The sequence below is a fragment of the Castanea sativa genome, chromosome 11 (assembly GCF_040712315.1).
Source record: "Castanea sativa cultivar Marrone di Chiusa Pesio chromosome 11, ASM4071231v1".
NCBI classification, from domain to species: domain Eukaryota; kingdom Viridiplantae; phylum Streptophyta; class Magnoliopsida; order Fagales; family Fagaceae; genus Castanea; species Castanea sativa.
In genome coordinates this window covers 59,411,925-59,430,991 of record NC_134023.1, presented here as the reverse complement: position 1 = coordinate 59,430,991, position 19,067 = coordinate 59,411,925, and the positions used below count along the sequence as shown (strand labels likewise).

General features: G+C 35.2%; 2 protein-coding genes across 2 annotated transcripts; one reads left to right on the top strand and one right to left on the bottom strand.

Annotated features, from left to right (window-relative positions):
• The first annotated feature begins 1,035 nt into the window (after positions 1–1,035).
• Positions 1,036–4,704, top strand: LOC142616829 (uncharacterized). The gene is made up of 4 exons (XM_075789595.1): positions 1,036–3,326; positions 3,421–3,678; positions 3,766–3,877; positions 3,961–4,704. Exons 1-4 carry the CDS (start codon positions 1,036–1,038, stop codon positions 4,702–4,704), a joined length of 3,405 nt encoding a protein of 1,134 aa, XP_075645710.1.
• Positions 4,705–13,363: 8,659 nt separating this feature from the next.
• On the bottom strand, positions 13,364–17,382 carry LOC142617567 (NADPH:quinone oxidoreductase-like). Its single transcript, XM_075790468.1, has 3 exons — positions 17,149–17,382; positions 15,242–15,433; positions 13,364–13,888 (listed from the first exon to the last, which is right to left on the bottom strand). The coding sequence occupies exons 1-3, from the start codon at positions 17,243–17,245 to the stop codon at positions 13,587–13,589; spliced, it is 591 nt and encodes a 196-aa protein (XP_075646583.1). The 5' UTR covers positions 17,246–17,382; the 3' UTR covers positions 13,364–13,586.
• Positions 17,383–19,067: the final 1,685 nt, after the last annotated feature.

Sequence of the window (19,067 nt, the reverse complement as noted above, 5' to 3'; positions counted from 1 at the left end):
TAACCAAAAATTAGTTCCAATGAAATACCAATTAATGATTCTTGTCGAGGTCAACGGTGACGTAAGTCACAAACTGTAAATTTTTATTACAAACTAAAATAAAATTTCTCATAGTTCGTGTGTAATATAATATTTACCTTTCTTTTCAAATATACATGTGTGCATGATTGTTACCACATTGTGTACATGTGGTCCAATTTTCTACATCTTATCGTACTTCTTATTTATTGTTGCTTCTTAATGGGGGTTTTAGGTAGGAAAACACTGAGCCACCTGTGATTCTTCATTTTCCACTGCTTGTCGAATATAAGGTAGCTTTCTTTTAATTAGTTGCCTTGTGGGACATGCACGTAGGTGTAATATATGAATACAAAAAATAGAAAGAGTATTCCCTAATGTAGCTATAGTTGCCCTATAGCCGCGTTTGTTATAAATGCAACTAAAACCCACCACCTATACCATTGTTGTTAACAACGTAGCTATAGGTCCCCTATGTAATAAGTAATAAGTGTCACATGATCATAGTTGCATTTAGTTTGATTGTCTTCTTTATTTGAAAATACGACTATATTCACAATAAGTGAGACTTTACATCTACACGTCATCCTTTGTTGGTGACATTCCATTTATATTATAATCTTCAACAAATTTGTTTAAATGCCACCTTAGCTCATAAGGTTCATGGTTAGGGGTCTACAATTTTGTACATAGAAAATGTTATTGTCAAACGAAACATCCTCAATCTTTCTTAACCACGTTAAAATCATTCTTCATAATACTATATTTATTGCAAACCCATCATCCAAAGACACATTCTACATTTCTATACAACAATTTGACAATAACCTAAATGCACTAGCATGCTTTTGGTGAAAGATAGGATTGTTTGACTAAAATTTGTCCTCTATTTTACGAACACTTGGTTCAACAAGTTTCAACTGTCACTCATAATTTCATCTTAACTCATTTGAAGGGTTACTGGCTATGCATTACCAAATGTTGTTGTAGGTCAGAATTTCGAAATCTTGTCTAGCAATGGATAAAAGTTGGATGAAGAAGCAGAGGGGTTCAATGGAATATATTGAAGGTGTACTTAAGTTTGTGGAATTTGCATCTGAACATGCAAGCGATGGGAAAATCTTTTGTCCTTGTACCAAATGTGTGAATTTGTGTTTGGTCCCGCCAGGGGTGGCACGTGAACATCTGTGGAGAAAGGGGATGCTTCAAAGTTACACACATTGGAAATGGCATGGGGAATCGGCCGATGTGCCAACGGCCACCGAATGTGGGAGTAGTCATGTGCAAGAGTCCCTACAACAATATGGTGACTTTCGTGGGATGTTGCATGATTTGTGCCCCACACATGAAATGCCACCCGAACCAATGGAAGAAGGTGAAAGAGTGCAACAACCGGCTGAAGCCCAACCGACTGATGATGCACAAAAGTTTTACAACATGATAGATGATGTGGACAAACCCTTATATGCTGGTTGTACAAAATTTAGCATATTCTCAGCCATCGTTGTGTTGTTCCAGTTGAAGACTCTTTGTGGTTGGACGAACAAGTCATTTACTATGTTGCTTCAAGTCCTGATGGATATGCTTCCTTCAGACGCTAAGTTGCCAAAGGACCATTATGAGGCTAAGAAGATTGTTCGAGATTTGGGTTTGGGTTATGAGAAGATCCATGCTTGTCCCAATGATTGTATGCTATTTTGGAAGGAGAATGTTAACCTTGAGGCATGTCCTTGTTGCAAAGTTTCAAGGTGGAAAACGAATGAGGCATCTGTTACAGGTAATAATGCATCATCTAGTAAGGGAAAGAAGAAAGCTGCAAAGATCCTACGGTGGTTCCCCTTAAAGCCAAGATTGCAGCGACTGTTTTTGTCACCCGACCTAGCTAGTTCTATGAAATGGCATGTTAATGGTCGTACAGATGACGGGGTAATGCGGCATCCTGCTGACTCGGATGCATGGAAAATGTTTGACAGTACGCATGAAGAGTTCTCATCTGACCCTCGTAATGTCAGACTTGGTCTAGCTGCGGATGGGTTCAACCCATTCGGAATTCTGAGTACTACTCACAGCACTTGGCCTGTCATGCTAGTCCCTTACAATCTCCCGCCTTGGCTGTGCATGAAACGGTCATCTTTGATTCTATCACTAGTTATTCCTGGTCCTAAATCGCCAGGGATTGCGATAGATGTGTACTTGCAACCCTTAGTAGAAGAACTGAGGGAATTATGGGATGTTGGAGTAGAAGCATACGATGCATCTTCCAAAAATGTATTCCAATTGCGTGCAGCATTGATGTGGACTGTACATGATTTTCCTGCCTACGCAGATGTGTCGGGTTGGAGTACGAAGGGTAAGTATGCATGTCCTTGTTGTGCATTAGAGACTGACTCGCGATATTTAAAAAATGGTCACAAATTCTGTTACATGGGACATAGACGATGGTTGGGTAGGGACCACGAATTTCGGGAAGAAGATACATTATTTGATGGATCTACTGATATGCGAGGGGCTCCTATGCCACAAGTTGCGGCAAGCATAATTGTGGACACTGAAAGTTTAGTTGGACGTTGTCTGGGAAAGAAATGTCAAGAAAAATACAAGAAAAGAAAGAGAGGTGAGGCAAACCAGTGTGTTTGGAAGAAGAGAAGTATTTTTTTCAACTTGCCTTATTGGGAGGATCACAAGTTGCGACACAATCTTGATGTGATGCATATAGAGAAGAATGTGATGGACAATATACTTGGAACGGTGTTGAACTTGAAGGACTGGACAAAGGACAATTACAAGGCAATGCTTGACTTGGCAGACATGGGAATAAGGAGTGAACTCCACCTACGGCGAAAAGGTGATGATAAGTACACGATGCCGCCCGCGTGTTTTCATATGTCTGCATTGGAGAAAGATGGTTTCTTGCAAGTTCTACGGGACGTAAGAGTGCCTGATGGATATGCTTCCAACAGCTCACGCCGTGTGAATCTGAAAGAACACAAGATTTCTGGTTTAAAAAGTCACGATAATCACATCCTGATGCAACAACTCCTTCCAATTGCTTTACGAGGATCTTTGCCATCGCACGTTACTAGGCCTTTGATAAAGTTAGCATGTTTCTTCAGGAAAATTTGTTCAAAAACCCTTACGGTTTCAGATATAGCGAGTGCTGAGGCGGACATTTCAGTCACGTTGTGCGAATTGGAACAGATATTTCCTCCATCTTTCTTCACTGTGATGGTACATTTGGTCATGCACTTGGCTACTGAAGCCAAGATTGGTGGTCCAGTTCAGTACCGTTGGATGTACCCCATTGAGAGGTAAGTCGTATGTGATACATGTCAAATTATGTAAAAATAATGTGCGCTTTGTAAAAACTAGTGTCAATTGCTAACCTTCTCATGCGCATTATAGGTACCTCTCACGTCTTAAGTCTTACGTAAGAAATAGGGCTGCTCCAGAAGGGTGTATTGCTGAAGGATACATAGTGGAAGAATGCTTAACATTTTGTTCACGGTATATGGAAGGAGTTGAAACTATATTTAATCGACCCACAAGGACGATGGAGGAGTCAACAGGGGCGGTTTCAAGTGTGGCACTAGGCAATAGGGAGTTGACCCAAGCTCATCGCTACGTTCTATTCAATTCCGACAACATTTACCAATTTCGTGAGTACGTACTACGGACACCAATATAATTGTATGAAAATCCAATGTTCGTAACGTGTGTTAACACTAATATAATTGCCATCGCATGCAGGATGCACAAAAGGGCCATAGAGGATGAACTTCGAAGGGGCCACTGTCGTATATCCAATGCTATTATTCATAAGCACCACATGGAGAAGTTTTGTAGCTGGTTTAGGTCTCACGTAGGTGTCACTTCTTAAGCTTGCAACTTTCCCATAAGTACAATGATGGTACTAATGATAATAAGTTTGTTTGGTTATATTAGGTGATGTCTATGACTGATGCTGATAGGGAAAGTACTGCACTTACTGATGCACTTGTCACACTTTCCAAAGGGCCATATACTTTAGTCAATCGGCTGAAACATTATGTCATAAATGGGTTAAAATTTAGGAGTTCCGATGTCGAGGCAAATAGAACAACGCAGAATAGTGGAGTTAGTGTCGCCACTGAAGGTGGCATTACGTACTACGGTGTGTTGAGAGATATTATTGAGTTGAATTATTCTGGCAGTATCAAACATGTGTTATTCAAGTGTACATGGGTTGATGATCAAAATAGGAGGGGATATAAGACTGATGAGTTTGGGTTTCCTATGGTGAATTTTACTCACTCCATACATGGTGGGGAGGAAATGGTGCATGAACCATATGTCTTGGCGTCTCAAGCTATACAAGTATTTTATGTTGAAGATAAAAGACAGAAAGATTGGTATGTCGTCGTTAAAACGAAAGCCAGAGATGTCTTTGATGCCGGTATTGGCCCCAATTGTAACGAGGATGAGGCAGATGGGTTTCATGAGAACATTCCGTATAGTATAAGTGGTAATGATGTTCGTAGGGATGACCTTCGTTGGGGTCGAGATGATGTGGAGGGCATGACAATTGATGCCTCTGTCATTGGGGAAAGAGATGTTCATGAAATGGACAACTTCGATGCTTGTGAGTTCATTGATGATGAGTCCAACGATGAAGATGACAACGCAGTCGAGTACAGTGATGATGAGTAGTGTAATAGGATACTGCTGTTGTATGCGTAATTATGTTATAGTTATTATTGAAATTGTAAGTAGAATTTGTAAAGGTCTATTGCGTGCAACGTTTGACAATGTTGCACATATATGTGGAAATTGTTATTTATTCATATGATTCCTTGTTGGCTATAACTATCTTTATGTTTGTGTTGTAAAGGTGTTGGACGCAAGAATGGGGAGGAAACGTCAATTAGGGCTGGTTTACGTTGGGCAAGGATCATCGAATTCTCGACAAAGGGTGGAGGCAATAGATCAAGAAGCACATCATTCTGAGGAGGCAAGACCGGTGGGAAGTGAGGATGAGACACAGCCCCCAGGTAGTTAACATGTCACATTATCTAAAGTTTGATGTTTATTACTATAGATGCATAATTCAGTTCTAATAATCTATATTTATATAACATTAGCGTAGCATTTTGGTCCACTTTGGTCTATTCAGTATATGCGGTCCAATTTGGTCTATTCAGTATATGTGGTCCAATTTGGTCCGTTTGGTCCATTCATTTCCCTTGGGTCCAATTTGGTCTGCTCTGTCCATTGATTTCCCTTCAGTCCATTTCGGTCCAATATGGTCCACTTGATCAGTCCGGTCCAATTTCATCAACTTTGGCATATTCCGTCCACTTTGGTCCATTTTTGTTCTCTTTGGTCTATTAAGTGCACTTAAGAATGATAAAAGATAAGTTTGGGCTGAAATTGTACGTTCTAAATTTGAATTTATTAAGGAAAAATGAGCTTGTTCATCTTTTCAAAATGATTAATCCCACAAAATCTTGTCATACAAAGAGGTCATAATTTGATTTTCCTTTTATTTTTATAAGTGCCAACACTTCGTTTTGGTAAAGTGCTCTCCTTTATAGTTGAAGTTACAATGGAAGCTAGTTGGAATGTTGGAATGTTGGAATGTTATGAACTAGTAGTCATTCTAATTATAATGCAAGCTAGTAAGCAAATGTTATCAACAATTAACTTGGCCTAGTAGGGAACATATTGGTTGTTTGCGACCTCATTTAATCCAAAGTGAACTAAATATGTTTCTGTAATACATGATTGACAGTTACACTTGCACAACCAATGGGTTACATGAATGTGTGGGAGAAAGGCCTACATTTACTAATGTTTTGTTTAAATGAAATCATAAACTTTTTATTATTTTTGTTACTAGGTAGATGCATAATATTTGCGTGGTGTGATATTTTTCAGTACTTGTGAGCTTTGATAAATCAGTTCTAATATTGGTGGTTTTGTATATACAGATGATTACGTTCAAACCCCAGCACCGGTACAAAATCCAGCACCAGAAAATAGGCCTGCAAGACGTGGCAAAACGAAGTTGGCTGACATATGGGCAATGACTGGTGATGACTACAAAATCCAGTTGCCATTAAATGCTGAAGGCCAACCGATTAGGCGGGACGGGTCTTTGTTCAAACGGTGGTTGGGGTCGTTTTGCGAGAATGGCCTACTATGCCCGCTTACGCCTGCTGGGTGGCCAAGCGTTGCTGAAAAGTATAAACAGGATTGTTGGGTGGAAATTGAGGTAGTATGAAAATAAAGTATAAGTTACTACATTTACAACTGTTGTCCTAAGTAAATTCCCTTATTCAACCGTTGTTCTAATTAAGTTAGTACATGTTGGTAACTCCACTTTTGCATTTCAGAAACGATATATAATTGATCCCACCATTGTCGCACCACCCAATCAAAAGGCATGGGCAATGCATCAGCTAGGCGAAATTCGGAGAAATCGTAGGACCAAGTTAAAGAAGAAAGTCAAAAAACGCGGCATGACACGTGAACAGGTTGCCGCTACAGTACCGGATCAAGTTATCCCAGTGCAATGGAGGGAGATGGTTGAGTATTGGTTCAATGATAAAACAGAGGTACTGACTTTCTTCGTTGGTCTCATCTTCGTGGTAATTTACTCAAGATATGTTTTGTTTTTTTTTTTAGTATTGATGGTAATGTGGTTGCAGACAACAAGTGGAAAAAACGCGGCTAGTCGAGGTAAACAGGAGGAAATAGCCAGGTTTGGGGCCAAAAGTTTTGCACAAATTTCTGATGAAATGGTAGGCTAAAGTTTATGATTTCCTTTGTCCAAATGACCTTTTCGCATCCTTTCTCTTCTCTTATTTTACTCTTTAGTTTTCTATATACTATTTCCTTGATGTGTGTGTGGGTGTGTGGCTTATGTGATGTAATTATATAAAGGAAAATCTGATATAACATGAAAGGACCACATGTGTACTTCCCTTCAGGATTGAGTTTAAAAAATCACTACAATGAGTTTGGGACAAATCATTTTGCAATCCCAACCATTTTAACCATTGCATCCTGTAGAAAATAAGACTTTTTTGCTAAAGTTACAGGTTATTCAAATATATATTGTGAGTCATGTCTAAAGGTAGGGGTTAAGAGCCATATATGTACATAGGAGGCTAAGGTTTGGGAAAGCTAGGGACATAGCTAATCCTAAATTTGTTAAATTTGAGGAGAATCCTGAGTGTTCATCCAAATGACATAGAAGTCAGTAATCCAAGGCAGACATGATTTTGGTTGGTAGAACTATAAGTTAAGAGGACAATGTCCCTCCATTCAATTGCATTGCTGTATTTCTTTTTCTTCCAAGTAGTTTAGGTGCAAAACCATAGTGAGTAGTAGATTATGATATCATTTTTTGTTATTGCAGCGAGTTGAAGGACAGAAATCAATCTGTTCATCATGTCATTAGCCACATAAGAAAGAAATGGATGGAAAATTAATGGAAAGACTAAATTGTTCCCTTTTAAATATATATATATATATATATATATATATATATATATATATATATATATTTTGGAGAAGTCCCTTTTAAATAGTTGAGGGACTAAATCGAACTTATCATATATTTCAAAAATCATAAGTATAATTTACCCAGAAAAATTTTAGGTTACGTATAAGTAATTTTCTCTCTATGGGACTTCACGGGTTGGAGTGTTAACATAGGATTAAAGTTCTAACTACCCATCAGATTATTGTTTAGATTGTAAGTTCTCTATAGGCCTTGGTGTGATCTCAAGTTCTCTTCACCCACCCAATTAAACTTATACACATTTGATTAGTGTTTCAAATGAAGAGCAAAAAGTAATACCTACAATTCCCTCTCTCTCTGCACATACAGGCATTCCCACATATAAACTTAGAATTTGTGAACACCTATTTATGGTTTTAACCTCATTTCATATGCTTTAGGAATAAGGATAAGTTAGTGAAAATCTATAATATAGGTTAGAATTTGCATTTATCATAGTAAGAGTGCATTACAAAACATAAGATAGAACATGTAAAATGAATATAGCTCAGACCTGAAATCTTTTTAAGGCAATTGTAAGAATATTTGGAGCAGGCCTCTACAGAAAGACGCTTCCAAGCCTTAACATAGTCATTGCAGCTGTAAACAGCAAAAATAGGCTCTTTCTAACATGAGATCAAATGCTGACACGGAAAACACATCATTTAGAACCAAAACATCAGTAAATTAAACTTAAAAGATCACGACAAACTAAACCACCATATGCAAGAAACTCTCCATAAATATATTAGATTGTACATAAATATATTAGATTGTTCGAACAAGACTTTCTTGAATGCAACACAAATTTGTGAGAAACATAGAGGCAAAAAATATAAATAAAGATGCCAAAAGGCATTTCTTCATACTAGAAGCATAAAAAAAAAGGGACCGTAAATTTCCCGCACTCCCATTCATTTGTAGCTTGTTCATCAAAATTTTCCAAAACAGCCAAATTAGGCATATCTCAACCATAACCATACCCAAAAAAATACAAATTTGGATTATCCTCTTTAAAAGGAAGGCGAAAAAAACAATTCAAAAAAATTATGCTTCAAACTATTCTACAAGTCTTCTTCTTTCTTTCTTTTTATTTTTTTCTTTTTTCGCTAGGTAAAAAGAAATGAAATTCAGTAGAACACATATATCACAGCTGATACCCAGTATGCAGAATTATAGTTTTTTTCTTTACTTTCTAAATTTTTTAATTGAACCTGATGGAAAAATAGATGCAACCATACCTCTCGCATTTATACATATTTTCTCCATTAAGGCACTCCTTGGCTGTGAATTGTTCTAGGCATTCTTCCAAAGATGCAGCATCCCCATGAATTTCCACAGTCAAATCCATCATACTTTCATACTGATTTGAAATATTATTGCATTTTGAACATATCACCTGAAAATATTATTTTTTTTAAACATAAAAATTGAATACCTCAAAAGGAAACCAACAAAAAGGATTATATATAGAGGAATCAAATGTACAATTAGCAATAGAAAATCTAAAAATCGAAATGTGATTTGGAAAGAATTCATTAACCTCTATGGCTGCATAACTACAGCTATATTGTAAGCTAGCTCTAAGTGTTTTGAAGGTATTTAAAGAATTTCAACATGTAGGCGGAAGCTAAAGGGGCGCCGGTTGAGCGTGCAGATGTATATCAACAAGTATACCGCACCAAAGATGGGGTTGCTGTTAGTAGCCGTGTACAAGAGAACATGGTAAGCACAACTTGATCGAATGGAATTGTAGTGTATGTTGTGTTTGTATTGTTTATGGTGTGTAATATGTTGTTTGGTTCTTGTGGGAAAACAGGATAGGATGGCAGCATTGTTGAATGAACAGGGCATGCGACTAGAAGGAGAGGTTGGTAGTGGAATCCTCTGGTCGAGAGACGATGCGTATGCTCGGGTGATGGATCGTCCTGAGCGCCCCGGACGTGTACGCGGGGTAGGTTTTGGAATCACCCCATCAGGAAGAAGTGCCACCAACAATTCACTGTTTACCTCGAGTCCGTCGTCAACCAGAACAACGCAAAGGATTTCAGGGTTGGAGACGAGTCATGAAGAGCTTAGGGAGCGACTAGCTCAATCAGAGGCGAGGCATAGGGAGGACCTGGCTCAATCTGAGGCGAGGCATAGGGAAGAACTAGCTCAATCTGAGGCAAGACATAAACAACAACTGGACGAAGTGAGGAGTTCGATGAGAGAGATGTTCAACCAATTTAACGCATTTAGCCCACTTATCCGTGAATTATATTCTTCTCAGGTAGCAAACCAATTTCCCTTTAACGAAACACTACTTTTTACAATGCATTGTTATGTGATATTAATACAATGCGTTTAATATATATGTAGAGTGGCAATGCTTGATGGGAATGCAACTGTGCATCCGAAGGTAAAACAAAATTCCTTTAAAAATTTCCCTAAAAACAATACTCTTGTTAACAAATGGGAAATTGACTACACAACTTACTACACTACTCTTGTTTATGACTTAGTTGAACTACAGCTAGCCTTCCTCTTATGTTACTAAGTTGATGAAAACAACATAACTGATATGGGGCAGAGATTGATTCGTAGTACTATATTTTCGTTGTATTGTAGCCCCAATTGTAATGAGCTCTCCCTATTTCTAATTAATCTTATATGCTTCCATTTTGGCATTTGATACAAATGGTTCATTTGAACTCATATTTAGAGTATTATGTATTGCAAGCAAAAATTTGGCAAGTTTAACTTGACAGTTGTGAATAATTTGTGCAGTTTTACCATGAAGTGGACAAGAAAGCGTATGTCAAAATGGAGCCAAATGCCACTGAGGAAACTCTTCAGGCCTCACAACAAACGTTTTTTGTGAATAGACATGAACAAACGTTTGTATATATATATATTTTTGTTAATAGCCAGTTTGGCTATTTGTGATGTTGTTGGCTGTGGCTGTGGCTTTTTGTGATGTTGGGAACTGGTTTATTTTGGCACTTGTGTTGTGTTGTAATTTTGGGAACTTGTTTATTTTGGATGGTTGGGTTGTGTTGGAAACTTGTGTTGTGTTGGAACTTGTTTATTTTGGATGGTTGTGTTGTGTTGGAAAGTTGCTGCTGTTGGATGGTTGTATTGTGTTGGAACTTGTTTAGTTTGGATGGTTGTGTTGTGTTGGAAAGTTGCTGCTGTTGGATGGTTGTATTGTGTTGGAACTTGTTTAGTTTGGATGGTTGTGTTGTGTTGGAAACTTGCTGCTGTTGGAACTTATTTATTTTGGATAATTTGTGTTGGAACTTGTTTATTTTAGATGGTTGTGTTGTGTTGGGAAAAATTCTTTTGAAGTTAAGGTGGTGAGTTGTTGAGTTATTTGACTCCAGTGTGGGAAATTGTTGAGTATCTTCAAAGTTATCTACACCTTTTTAATATTTTAAAATATTCAATAACATTTTCAGTGCAGGTTGATAAGCTAGGCCTTAGTCTTGAGCTGGGTTCATTTGTGGCTGGTGTTATGATATCTACTACTGACTTTGCACAACATACTTTGGACCAGGTACTTTGTTTGTCATTAATAATTTCCAAACGTTTCATGTATATAAATTTAACTATTGTCTAAAACTAAATTCTAGTTCTACTTCATGTTGTGATGTTTTCTTATGTTATTTTAACTTTTGAAAAGTTAAACTGAATAGTGTTTGAATCGGGGTAAATGAGTGTAGACTGCTGACTAATTTGAAATTATGATAATAGTCTTTGCAGCACTTTTCCTTTCAAGTATTGGAATGCTCATACATGGGCATTTCCTATGGAACCATGTGGATATATTGCTAGCATCTGTTATTTTGGTCATAGTTGTTAAGACATTGTTGTTGCTATTGTTACTAAGGCCTTTGGTTATAGCATTAGAACATCATTCATTGTAAGTTGACTTGTATGGCTTGTTCAATTAGCTTTAGATCTGGATTAACAAAAGAAATTGCTTATTTATGAAAGAATGATTTTTTTTTTTTTTATAGGTTGGGGTCTCACTTGCTCAAATTGGAGAATTTGCTTTTGTTCTCCTAAATTGACTTGTATGGCTTGTTCAATTAGTTTTAGATCTGGATTAAGAAAAGAAATTGCTTATTTATGAAAGAATGATTTTTTTATTTTTATAGGTTGGGGTCTCACTTGCTCAAATTGGAGAATTTGCTTTTGTGCCTCAAATCTTCATCTTATTGAGGTGAAATCTCTTGCTCTGCTGTTGTTTGTGTGGGTTGAATATTTTGGATGTTTGTGTGGGCTGGGAAAATTCTTCAGTTATGATAACAGTGAAAAAACAGCCAAAACAGAGGGCAGGGAAAAAAAAAAAAAAGAGAAGCTATAGCCGCGTTTTAAAAACGCGGCTATAGCTTCTGTGCAAGGTTGGCAAACGAACTGACAGAGGGCTATAGCCGCGTTTTTTATAAACGCGGCTATAGTCTGCACCCTGTAGCCGCGACAAGAACCGCGGCTCAAGCAGGTCTGTAGCCGCGTTTTCCGAAAACGCGGCTATAGGTCGCTGACTATAGCCGCGTTTTTGAAAAACGCGGCTATAGACCTGATGCCTATAGCCGTGGTTCAAAAACGCGGCTTCAGGTCTGGTCTGTAGCCACGTTTTTAAAAACGCGGCTACAGACCCCGCAGGCCTGTTGCTGCGCCACTTAGGCCGCGTTTACAAACGCGGCTCTAGAAAACGCGGCTATAGGATATAGCCGCGTTTTCGGGGTCTATAGCCGCGTTTTTGAAACGCGGCTATAGGCCCCGTTTTTTGTAGTGCTACTTGGTTTTGGAAATCAAGTCACACATGATGTCCAAAACCAAGTTACACTTACACATGGTGTTAGACATCTCTTGTAAAGCAAGGACTTGCAAATTAAGTCCCAGTTGGTTTAGGACTCTTGTAGCCGTCCTACCATATTGACAGAGTCAGGATTTCAGTCTTAAGGGGCAAAATTAAAAGAAAATATTAAAAGTAAAATCAACCTAAAATATTAATTGATAAAAATAACAAAATGAATAAATAATTGTAAGCAAATGTAACTACAAATATATGTTTTATATCATTAAAATAAAAAGAACAAATATAATCAATTCATAGTTACTAATAATCAAAGGAAGAGATTAATCTAAGTACATAAATTTTAGACATTTAATTTGATTATTTAAAATATATAGGAAAATATATCCATCTTACAGTATTAACTATTAAGAATACAGCTAGCAAATACTTGTAAAGTTGAAGGTCCTCAACATTAACAAATTAAAATTGAGGCTTAAAAAAGAAAGAAAAATGTTTCTCACCAAAATAGTTTGAACAGAATCTCTTAAAATTTTTTCTCTATCTTTTAATTAGATGTAAATTTTGAAAATCTCATTGTTAAATTATATTTTATTTATATACTTAATATACATATCAAATTTCGTTCAAATTGAATAATATTTATTATTTGATCAACAAACTTATTTTTTATACATAATTATATTTTATACTACAAAAATTTGAAATTTAAATATTTAATTGATGACATAGTTGTGAATCTTTGATTTTCTTGAAATTTTGTAAACATAAAGGATATAATAAAAACATACAATCTACTAATTAGATTTTCAAAATTCACATCTAATAAAAAAAATTATTGAAAGAGTTTAAAAAGTTTCTCTCTAAACCCTTTCAAAAAAAAAACTCAACTAATTCACTATATAATAGGCAACATTAGTATTTTACTTTAGTTAATTGCACATTCTATTCCCCATTTGGGCTTGATTATTTAGCACCCATAAACAAAAGAAATTGTGTAGAAAAACGATAATTTCTCAGAAACGGGAACAAAATTTTATTACCATATTACATACCAAAGAAACATTTACAATAAGTTGAGCTAATTAAATGCCACTGCAGCACAACCAAAATAAAAAGGAAAATAATAACCCATACAAACCTCACCCCCATTGCATTAAAAAAAAAAAAAATCATATATTTTTTACCCTTCTGTCTGAGAATTACATACATATTATCTTATCACTTGCCTTGAATGCGCAAAGTAAATTCATGCAAGGCTAGAAGAACTTCCTTCAACCTATCTTTGGTCTCTGCATTGACCAAGTTACCATCTTTATCAAACTTTGCAGGAGGTTCGAATGCATTCAAACAAAACAATGGCTTATTAATGAAATGAATATCAAGAAAAACTCCGACTTGGCGAAGATGATACTGCGCTCGTTCACCACCACCACTTCCTCCAGTACTTATAATGGCAGCAGCCTTGTTAGCCCAAGCATTTGGTGGTCTAGATGCCCAGTCAATAGCATTCTTCAAAGGTGCTAATAAGAAAAGAAAGCACAATACATGCACAAAAATTATAAGTTATACTGCTGTTTTATGCGTCCATGAAAACTCAATTGGCTTAATTAAAATTATATGAAATCTAATATTCTTTTTCTTGACCCTAAATTAAATAAATCTTGTATAATCCATAAATTGGTTAAAAGCCAATTCCTACATTTGCTAAGTGTGTGGAGTAAAAGGACCCAAGTGAGCATATGGGCCATTGGGCTGTAACATGGAGGGCCGACCTGCTCCAGGACTAAACTCTATGATTTGGCCCATACGCCGAGGGTCCGAGGATACAGCCGAGAGAGAGTTTTACCTCGGACAGATCCAAGAGAACTCAAGATTTCATTATAAAGGTCAAGGCACAACTCTGGAAAAACTAATGGAAAAAGGGGTACATCCTGAATCTTCTAGATGCACCAGTATTAAAGAAAATATCAAGAGTAAAGGCTGCCACATCCGCATTAAAGGCTCTGCACCTACCTCCCTGGCCGCATTAATGGGGAGGTGACCCCTGAACAGTGAGGAGGAAACTTCTAGTCACTGTTCAAAAAGGTATCAGGGAAAGAAGTATAAAAGGGGGGTAAAGGCCAAAGAAAAAGGGGGGCGGTAGCTAAGAAAGAAATTGAGAAATTGTAATCTTTAAGGAAGAAAGAGAAATACTAAAGAAGTAGTCCTCGGCTCGAGTCCGAGGAGACCCATTGCAATTATTGTTCGTTATTTACCTGTATTTGTTTATAAAAGCTTGTTATCGAGCTCCCAGTACTTCTAACTTAGGTTTCAAGCCTACACTCTACAAATTTTATTGTTTAAGGCTCATTGGGCCTGAGCTCGTGATTGTCTTTGGGTCCAGGTGCAATTGTGCACTTACACTAAGTATGATTCTAATCATTGTTAATTAAAATTCTCTTATATTCTATTGTTTGGTTTGTTATGGCATGCATGCATAGTTAACCTTTTTTTTATAATAAAAAAAGTAAGATATATATTTCAAAAATTTTCTCTTGGTATCAAATTAAATTTCATTTCGAAATAGATGAGACATGGACAGAAAATCATATTATTTCTGATAAAATCACAAACTTCTCCTTCAAACTAGATTTTTTTGAGGGTGGTTTGTTAAGTGTTTTTGAAGTAGATTTGACACAACTCTCTTAGATTTATATTAAATTATAATGATTTTTACAAAGAATAAATTATAGTTCAATAATCATCTATGCACAGCAAAATACACCACTTCAAGCACTTCATTTCTCAAGATTCTTGAACGGAATTAATTTGCAAAGGCCAATTTCCACAAAGAAACATTTCAATATATTGGAGAATGAGAGAAAAGAGGGTACCAGCAAGGGAAAAGTTGTACTCAGGCGAAGCAAATAGAACACTATCAGCTTCTTTTATTTTCTGACGGAAATCTTCAACTTCTGGTGGAAATGTTCCCTGGCCTTCAAGGTCAGTATTTAGCAAAGGTAGCTGGTCGATTTCTATGTACTCTATTTCAATTCCTTTGACTGACTCTTGGCTTAGTTGGATTGCTACAACAAATTTTTATCATATCAAAAACTCATTTCACATAGAGAAAAATTAAGGAAATAACTAATCAACAAATAAATATACTTATATAAAAACATGGGTAAAATCTAAGTCAAGATAATTTAATTAGTAAATAGTACGTTCTTATTCATCCATATGCAATTTTTTTTTTTCTTTTATAGTAACAATGCCAATAATTAAGTGTGAATTCTTCTACAGCTCCTTATTGACTTGTGAGACATGCATTTCAATGAATTAATTGTTTCGTTATCTTAATGTGTTGTACAACTTATAATGCTAGCTAGGAACATATATCATTTTTTGGGAAATTTTCATTTTAAACCTTATAGTTATAGGGGTGTAACAAATTCAATCTTGTAGTTTTGAAAGTAAAAAAACTAAACCCTAATATTTTAATAAATAAACAATTAAATCTTAAGATTTCAAAAAAAAACTAATTAAATCTCAACCTATTCAAAGGGTACAACATTAAATTATAAATTAATTATAAGGTTAAAATGATTTTTTTTTCTTTTTCCATTTTTTTCACAAATTGTTAAGGTGGTATATTATTAATTTAATTAGTTACATCTTTTTTCACAATAAGTTATGTTAGGTTCTAAAAATTTAGGTTTAAATGTTTAGAATCATATTTTAGATATGTTGGCAAACCGAGAACAAAACATGTTTAATCTATGTGTTAGGCAATGCTTAAAGGTCTAGGTTTCAAGCTTCAAGTTCAGCTGACTGCAGAAAAAATGAGACACTTTTTTCCTTGCTCGATCGATCGAGAATTAGGCTCGATCAATCGAAAATTGCAGGAAAAGAAATTCTGTAGATTTTTAGATCTCGCCCAAACCCATGAAAACGTTTAAGGTTTCATTCAAACTTGACCACATATAAAAGGGAAACCCTAGCTACATTTTGGAGACTTTTGGAAGACTTATGTGTTACTCTTTGTGAGATCTGAGAAATTTTGTACTTTCTAACTACACAAGAATCTACCGAAGTAAGATCTATAATCAAGCGTTGGTAGAACCTAGTTGCTGCAACAAGATCATTACTGATGGTGATTTGAAACATTTGAGTAAGATCTCAAAGTCGCAAGCAAGAGTGCTTGTGTTGCCATAAATTAAAGGAGAGAATGAGTCCATGAATTCGAAACTTGCATGCGGTCATGTTAGTAAGTTACTACATGAGATAGAAATAGATTTAGGGTTAAATCTTTGTAAAAACTTTGTTTCTCTTATAGTGGATTTACTTTACCTTGAGGATAGTTAAGACAAATCATCCTCAGATTTTTACCTTGAAACGATTAATTTCATTGGTTTTCCTAGGTCATCAAATCGTAGTATTATTTACTCTTTTCGCTTTTGTGCATGATATGATATATGCTTATTTAACCTAGATTTGAATAATACATCTAATAATCAACTTAGTTAATTAATTAAGTTAAACAACCTAGTTTAAGGGGTCTAAATGAACAAACAAGTTATAAATGAATTAAGTTGTTGATAAACAACTTGAGCTCAACTCGAGAACAAACTTGAACTTTTAATACTTAATTCAACTCAGTTTGTTTATAGTCAATGATAATAATAATATGGAAGCTCAACAGTTATATATAAGAGAAAATTTGTAAAAAAAAAAAAATCTTTAGTCATCAGAATTATTGATAATAAATAAGAGACAAAAGTGACACAAATTACGTACGTACCAGCCCGAATGAGGCCTCGGTGATAGGAACCTTCACGGAGAGACCCACATATTGCTGCCACTTTGATTATAGTTTTCGCTTCATTTGTTGCCTCCATCTCTCTATCTTTCTTTGTGTATCAAATCGTAGAAACTAGAATGCACAAATGCAATGCAATGTCTCCCTTTATATTTAAGTCGAACGAACAATATTAATGAGCAAAACTAAAACTGCAATGTCAATGAAATCTCTCTCTTTTATGTAAAAGTCTTATCTGAAAATACAAAGCAATGCATTCCAAATTTATAGGAAACCTGGAGCAATATTGTTGAATAAAATATTACATTAGTTATTGTATGGTTAATTTAAAGCTTATAATCTTATGTGATGGGTTTGCATGTGGACGTGATTCTGAATGTGTACGTTGATATATGTCAATGGTCAAAGAAAACAAATTTTCTAATATGAACATTCTAGAAAATAATAACAATTATACAATTCCCAGTGGATGGGGGGAAATTACGTAAGTGATGAGGTTTACAAAAAATTAAAGAAATATAGAACATGAAAGAGATCGACTTCTTACATAGAACATGAAAGGTTATTAATATGGGACATGCTTTTAGGTACTCTTATTTGTACAACTAGCTGATATTACGCGCGATGCGCGGTACATTTTGATAAATTTTGTAAGAAATTATTTATGACCCATTGATTTCATAAATACTATTATTGTTAGTCACACTTAATCTATGAGGTTTTCTACTAAAACTAAATACATTGGGGGGGAAATTCCTCTAATTCATGCAACCAAGAAATGTTACCAGATCATAGTGAAATTGTTACTTACAAATCTGTTGGTTCCTACGTGTCTTTCTTGTATTATTTATGTTTTATATATCAATTAGCTATAAAAACTTCTAGAATTTCATGATACAAGAATAGAAAAAATAATGTCATAGTGATGCAATAATATCACAATTTAACCTCCAAATTTTAATTGAACTAAAAGTAGCCAAAAATAGCTCATTACCAAGTATACGCATCATACAAAAAACCAAAAATATAAATTGCCACATAATAAGAAAAAATAAGTAAAACCGTGTACATAAAATGTAAACAAAATATTTAAGACGAACGTAATATTTTAAAAATTAACATATCTCTCAGAAAGTAAAACAAAGATATTGTGAAAAAATTATGGAAGTTTAATTTTTAAGTCCAATGGAAATAGAGATTTATACTGGACAAATGTGGAGACAAATAATATTTGCAAAATTCATTGAATTCGACTCTTGCAGTTCTACATTAAAGTTAGTCTTATGCAAAAAAATTGAAAAGTTTTTTTGATTCCTAAATTTCTCGTGACTTTTTAGATCTATCTGTATCAATTCAAAGCATGTAAAGTTATTAATGTATACAAATTCTTTAAATTTTATTCCTACATTTCCCATGACTTTTTAAATCCACCTGTATCAATTCAAAGCATGTAAAGTTATACATGTATACAAATTCTTTGAATTTTATTAATACATTGAAATAAATGCATTTGCCATCAATATATATAAGTAGAGACCTCACGTGGGAGAGCATGAGGTTCTGCCAAGTGACATATTGTATGGCATCCTTCTCATTTAGGCTTTCACCTCATTTAAATTTAGCATTTATGTCAACCTATTAAGTAATGACAAATGCATTTATTTCAATGTATTAATAAAATTCAAAGAATTTGTATACATTTATAAATGTAGGAATAAAATTCAAAGAACTTGTATACATTTAAAACTTTACATCCTTTGAATTGATAGGGATGAATCTAAAAAGTCATGGGAAAGGTAGGAATCAAAAAAACTTTTCAATTTTCTACATAAGACTAACTTCAATACAAAAGTGCAAGAGTTAAATTCAATGAATAGGGCAAATATTATTTTTCTCCACAT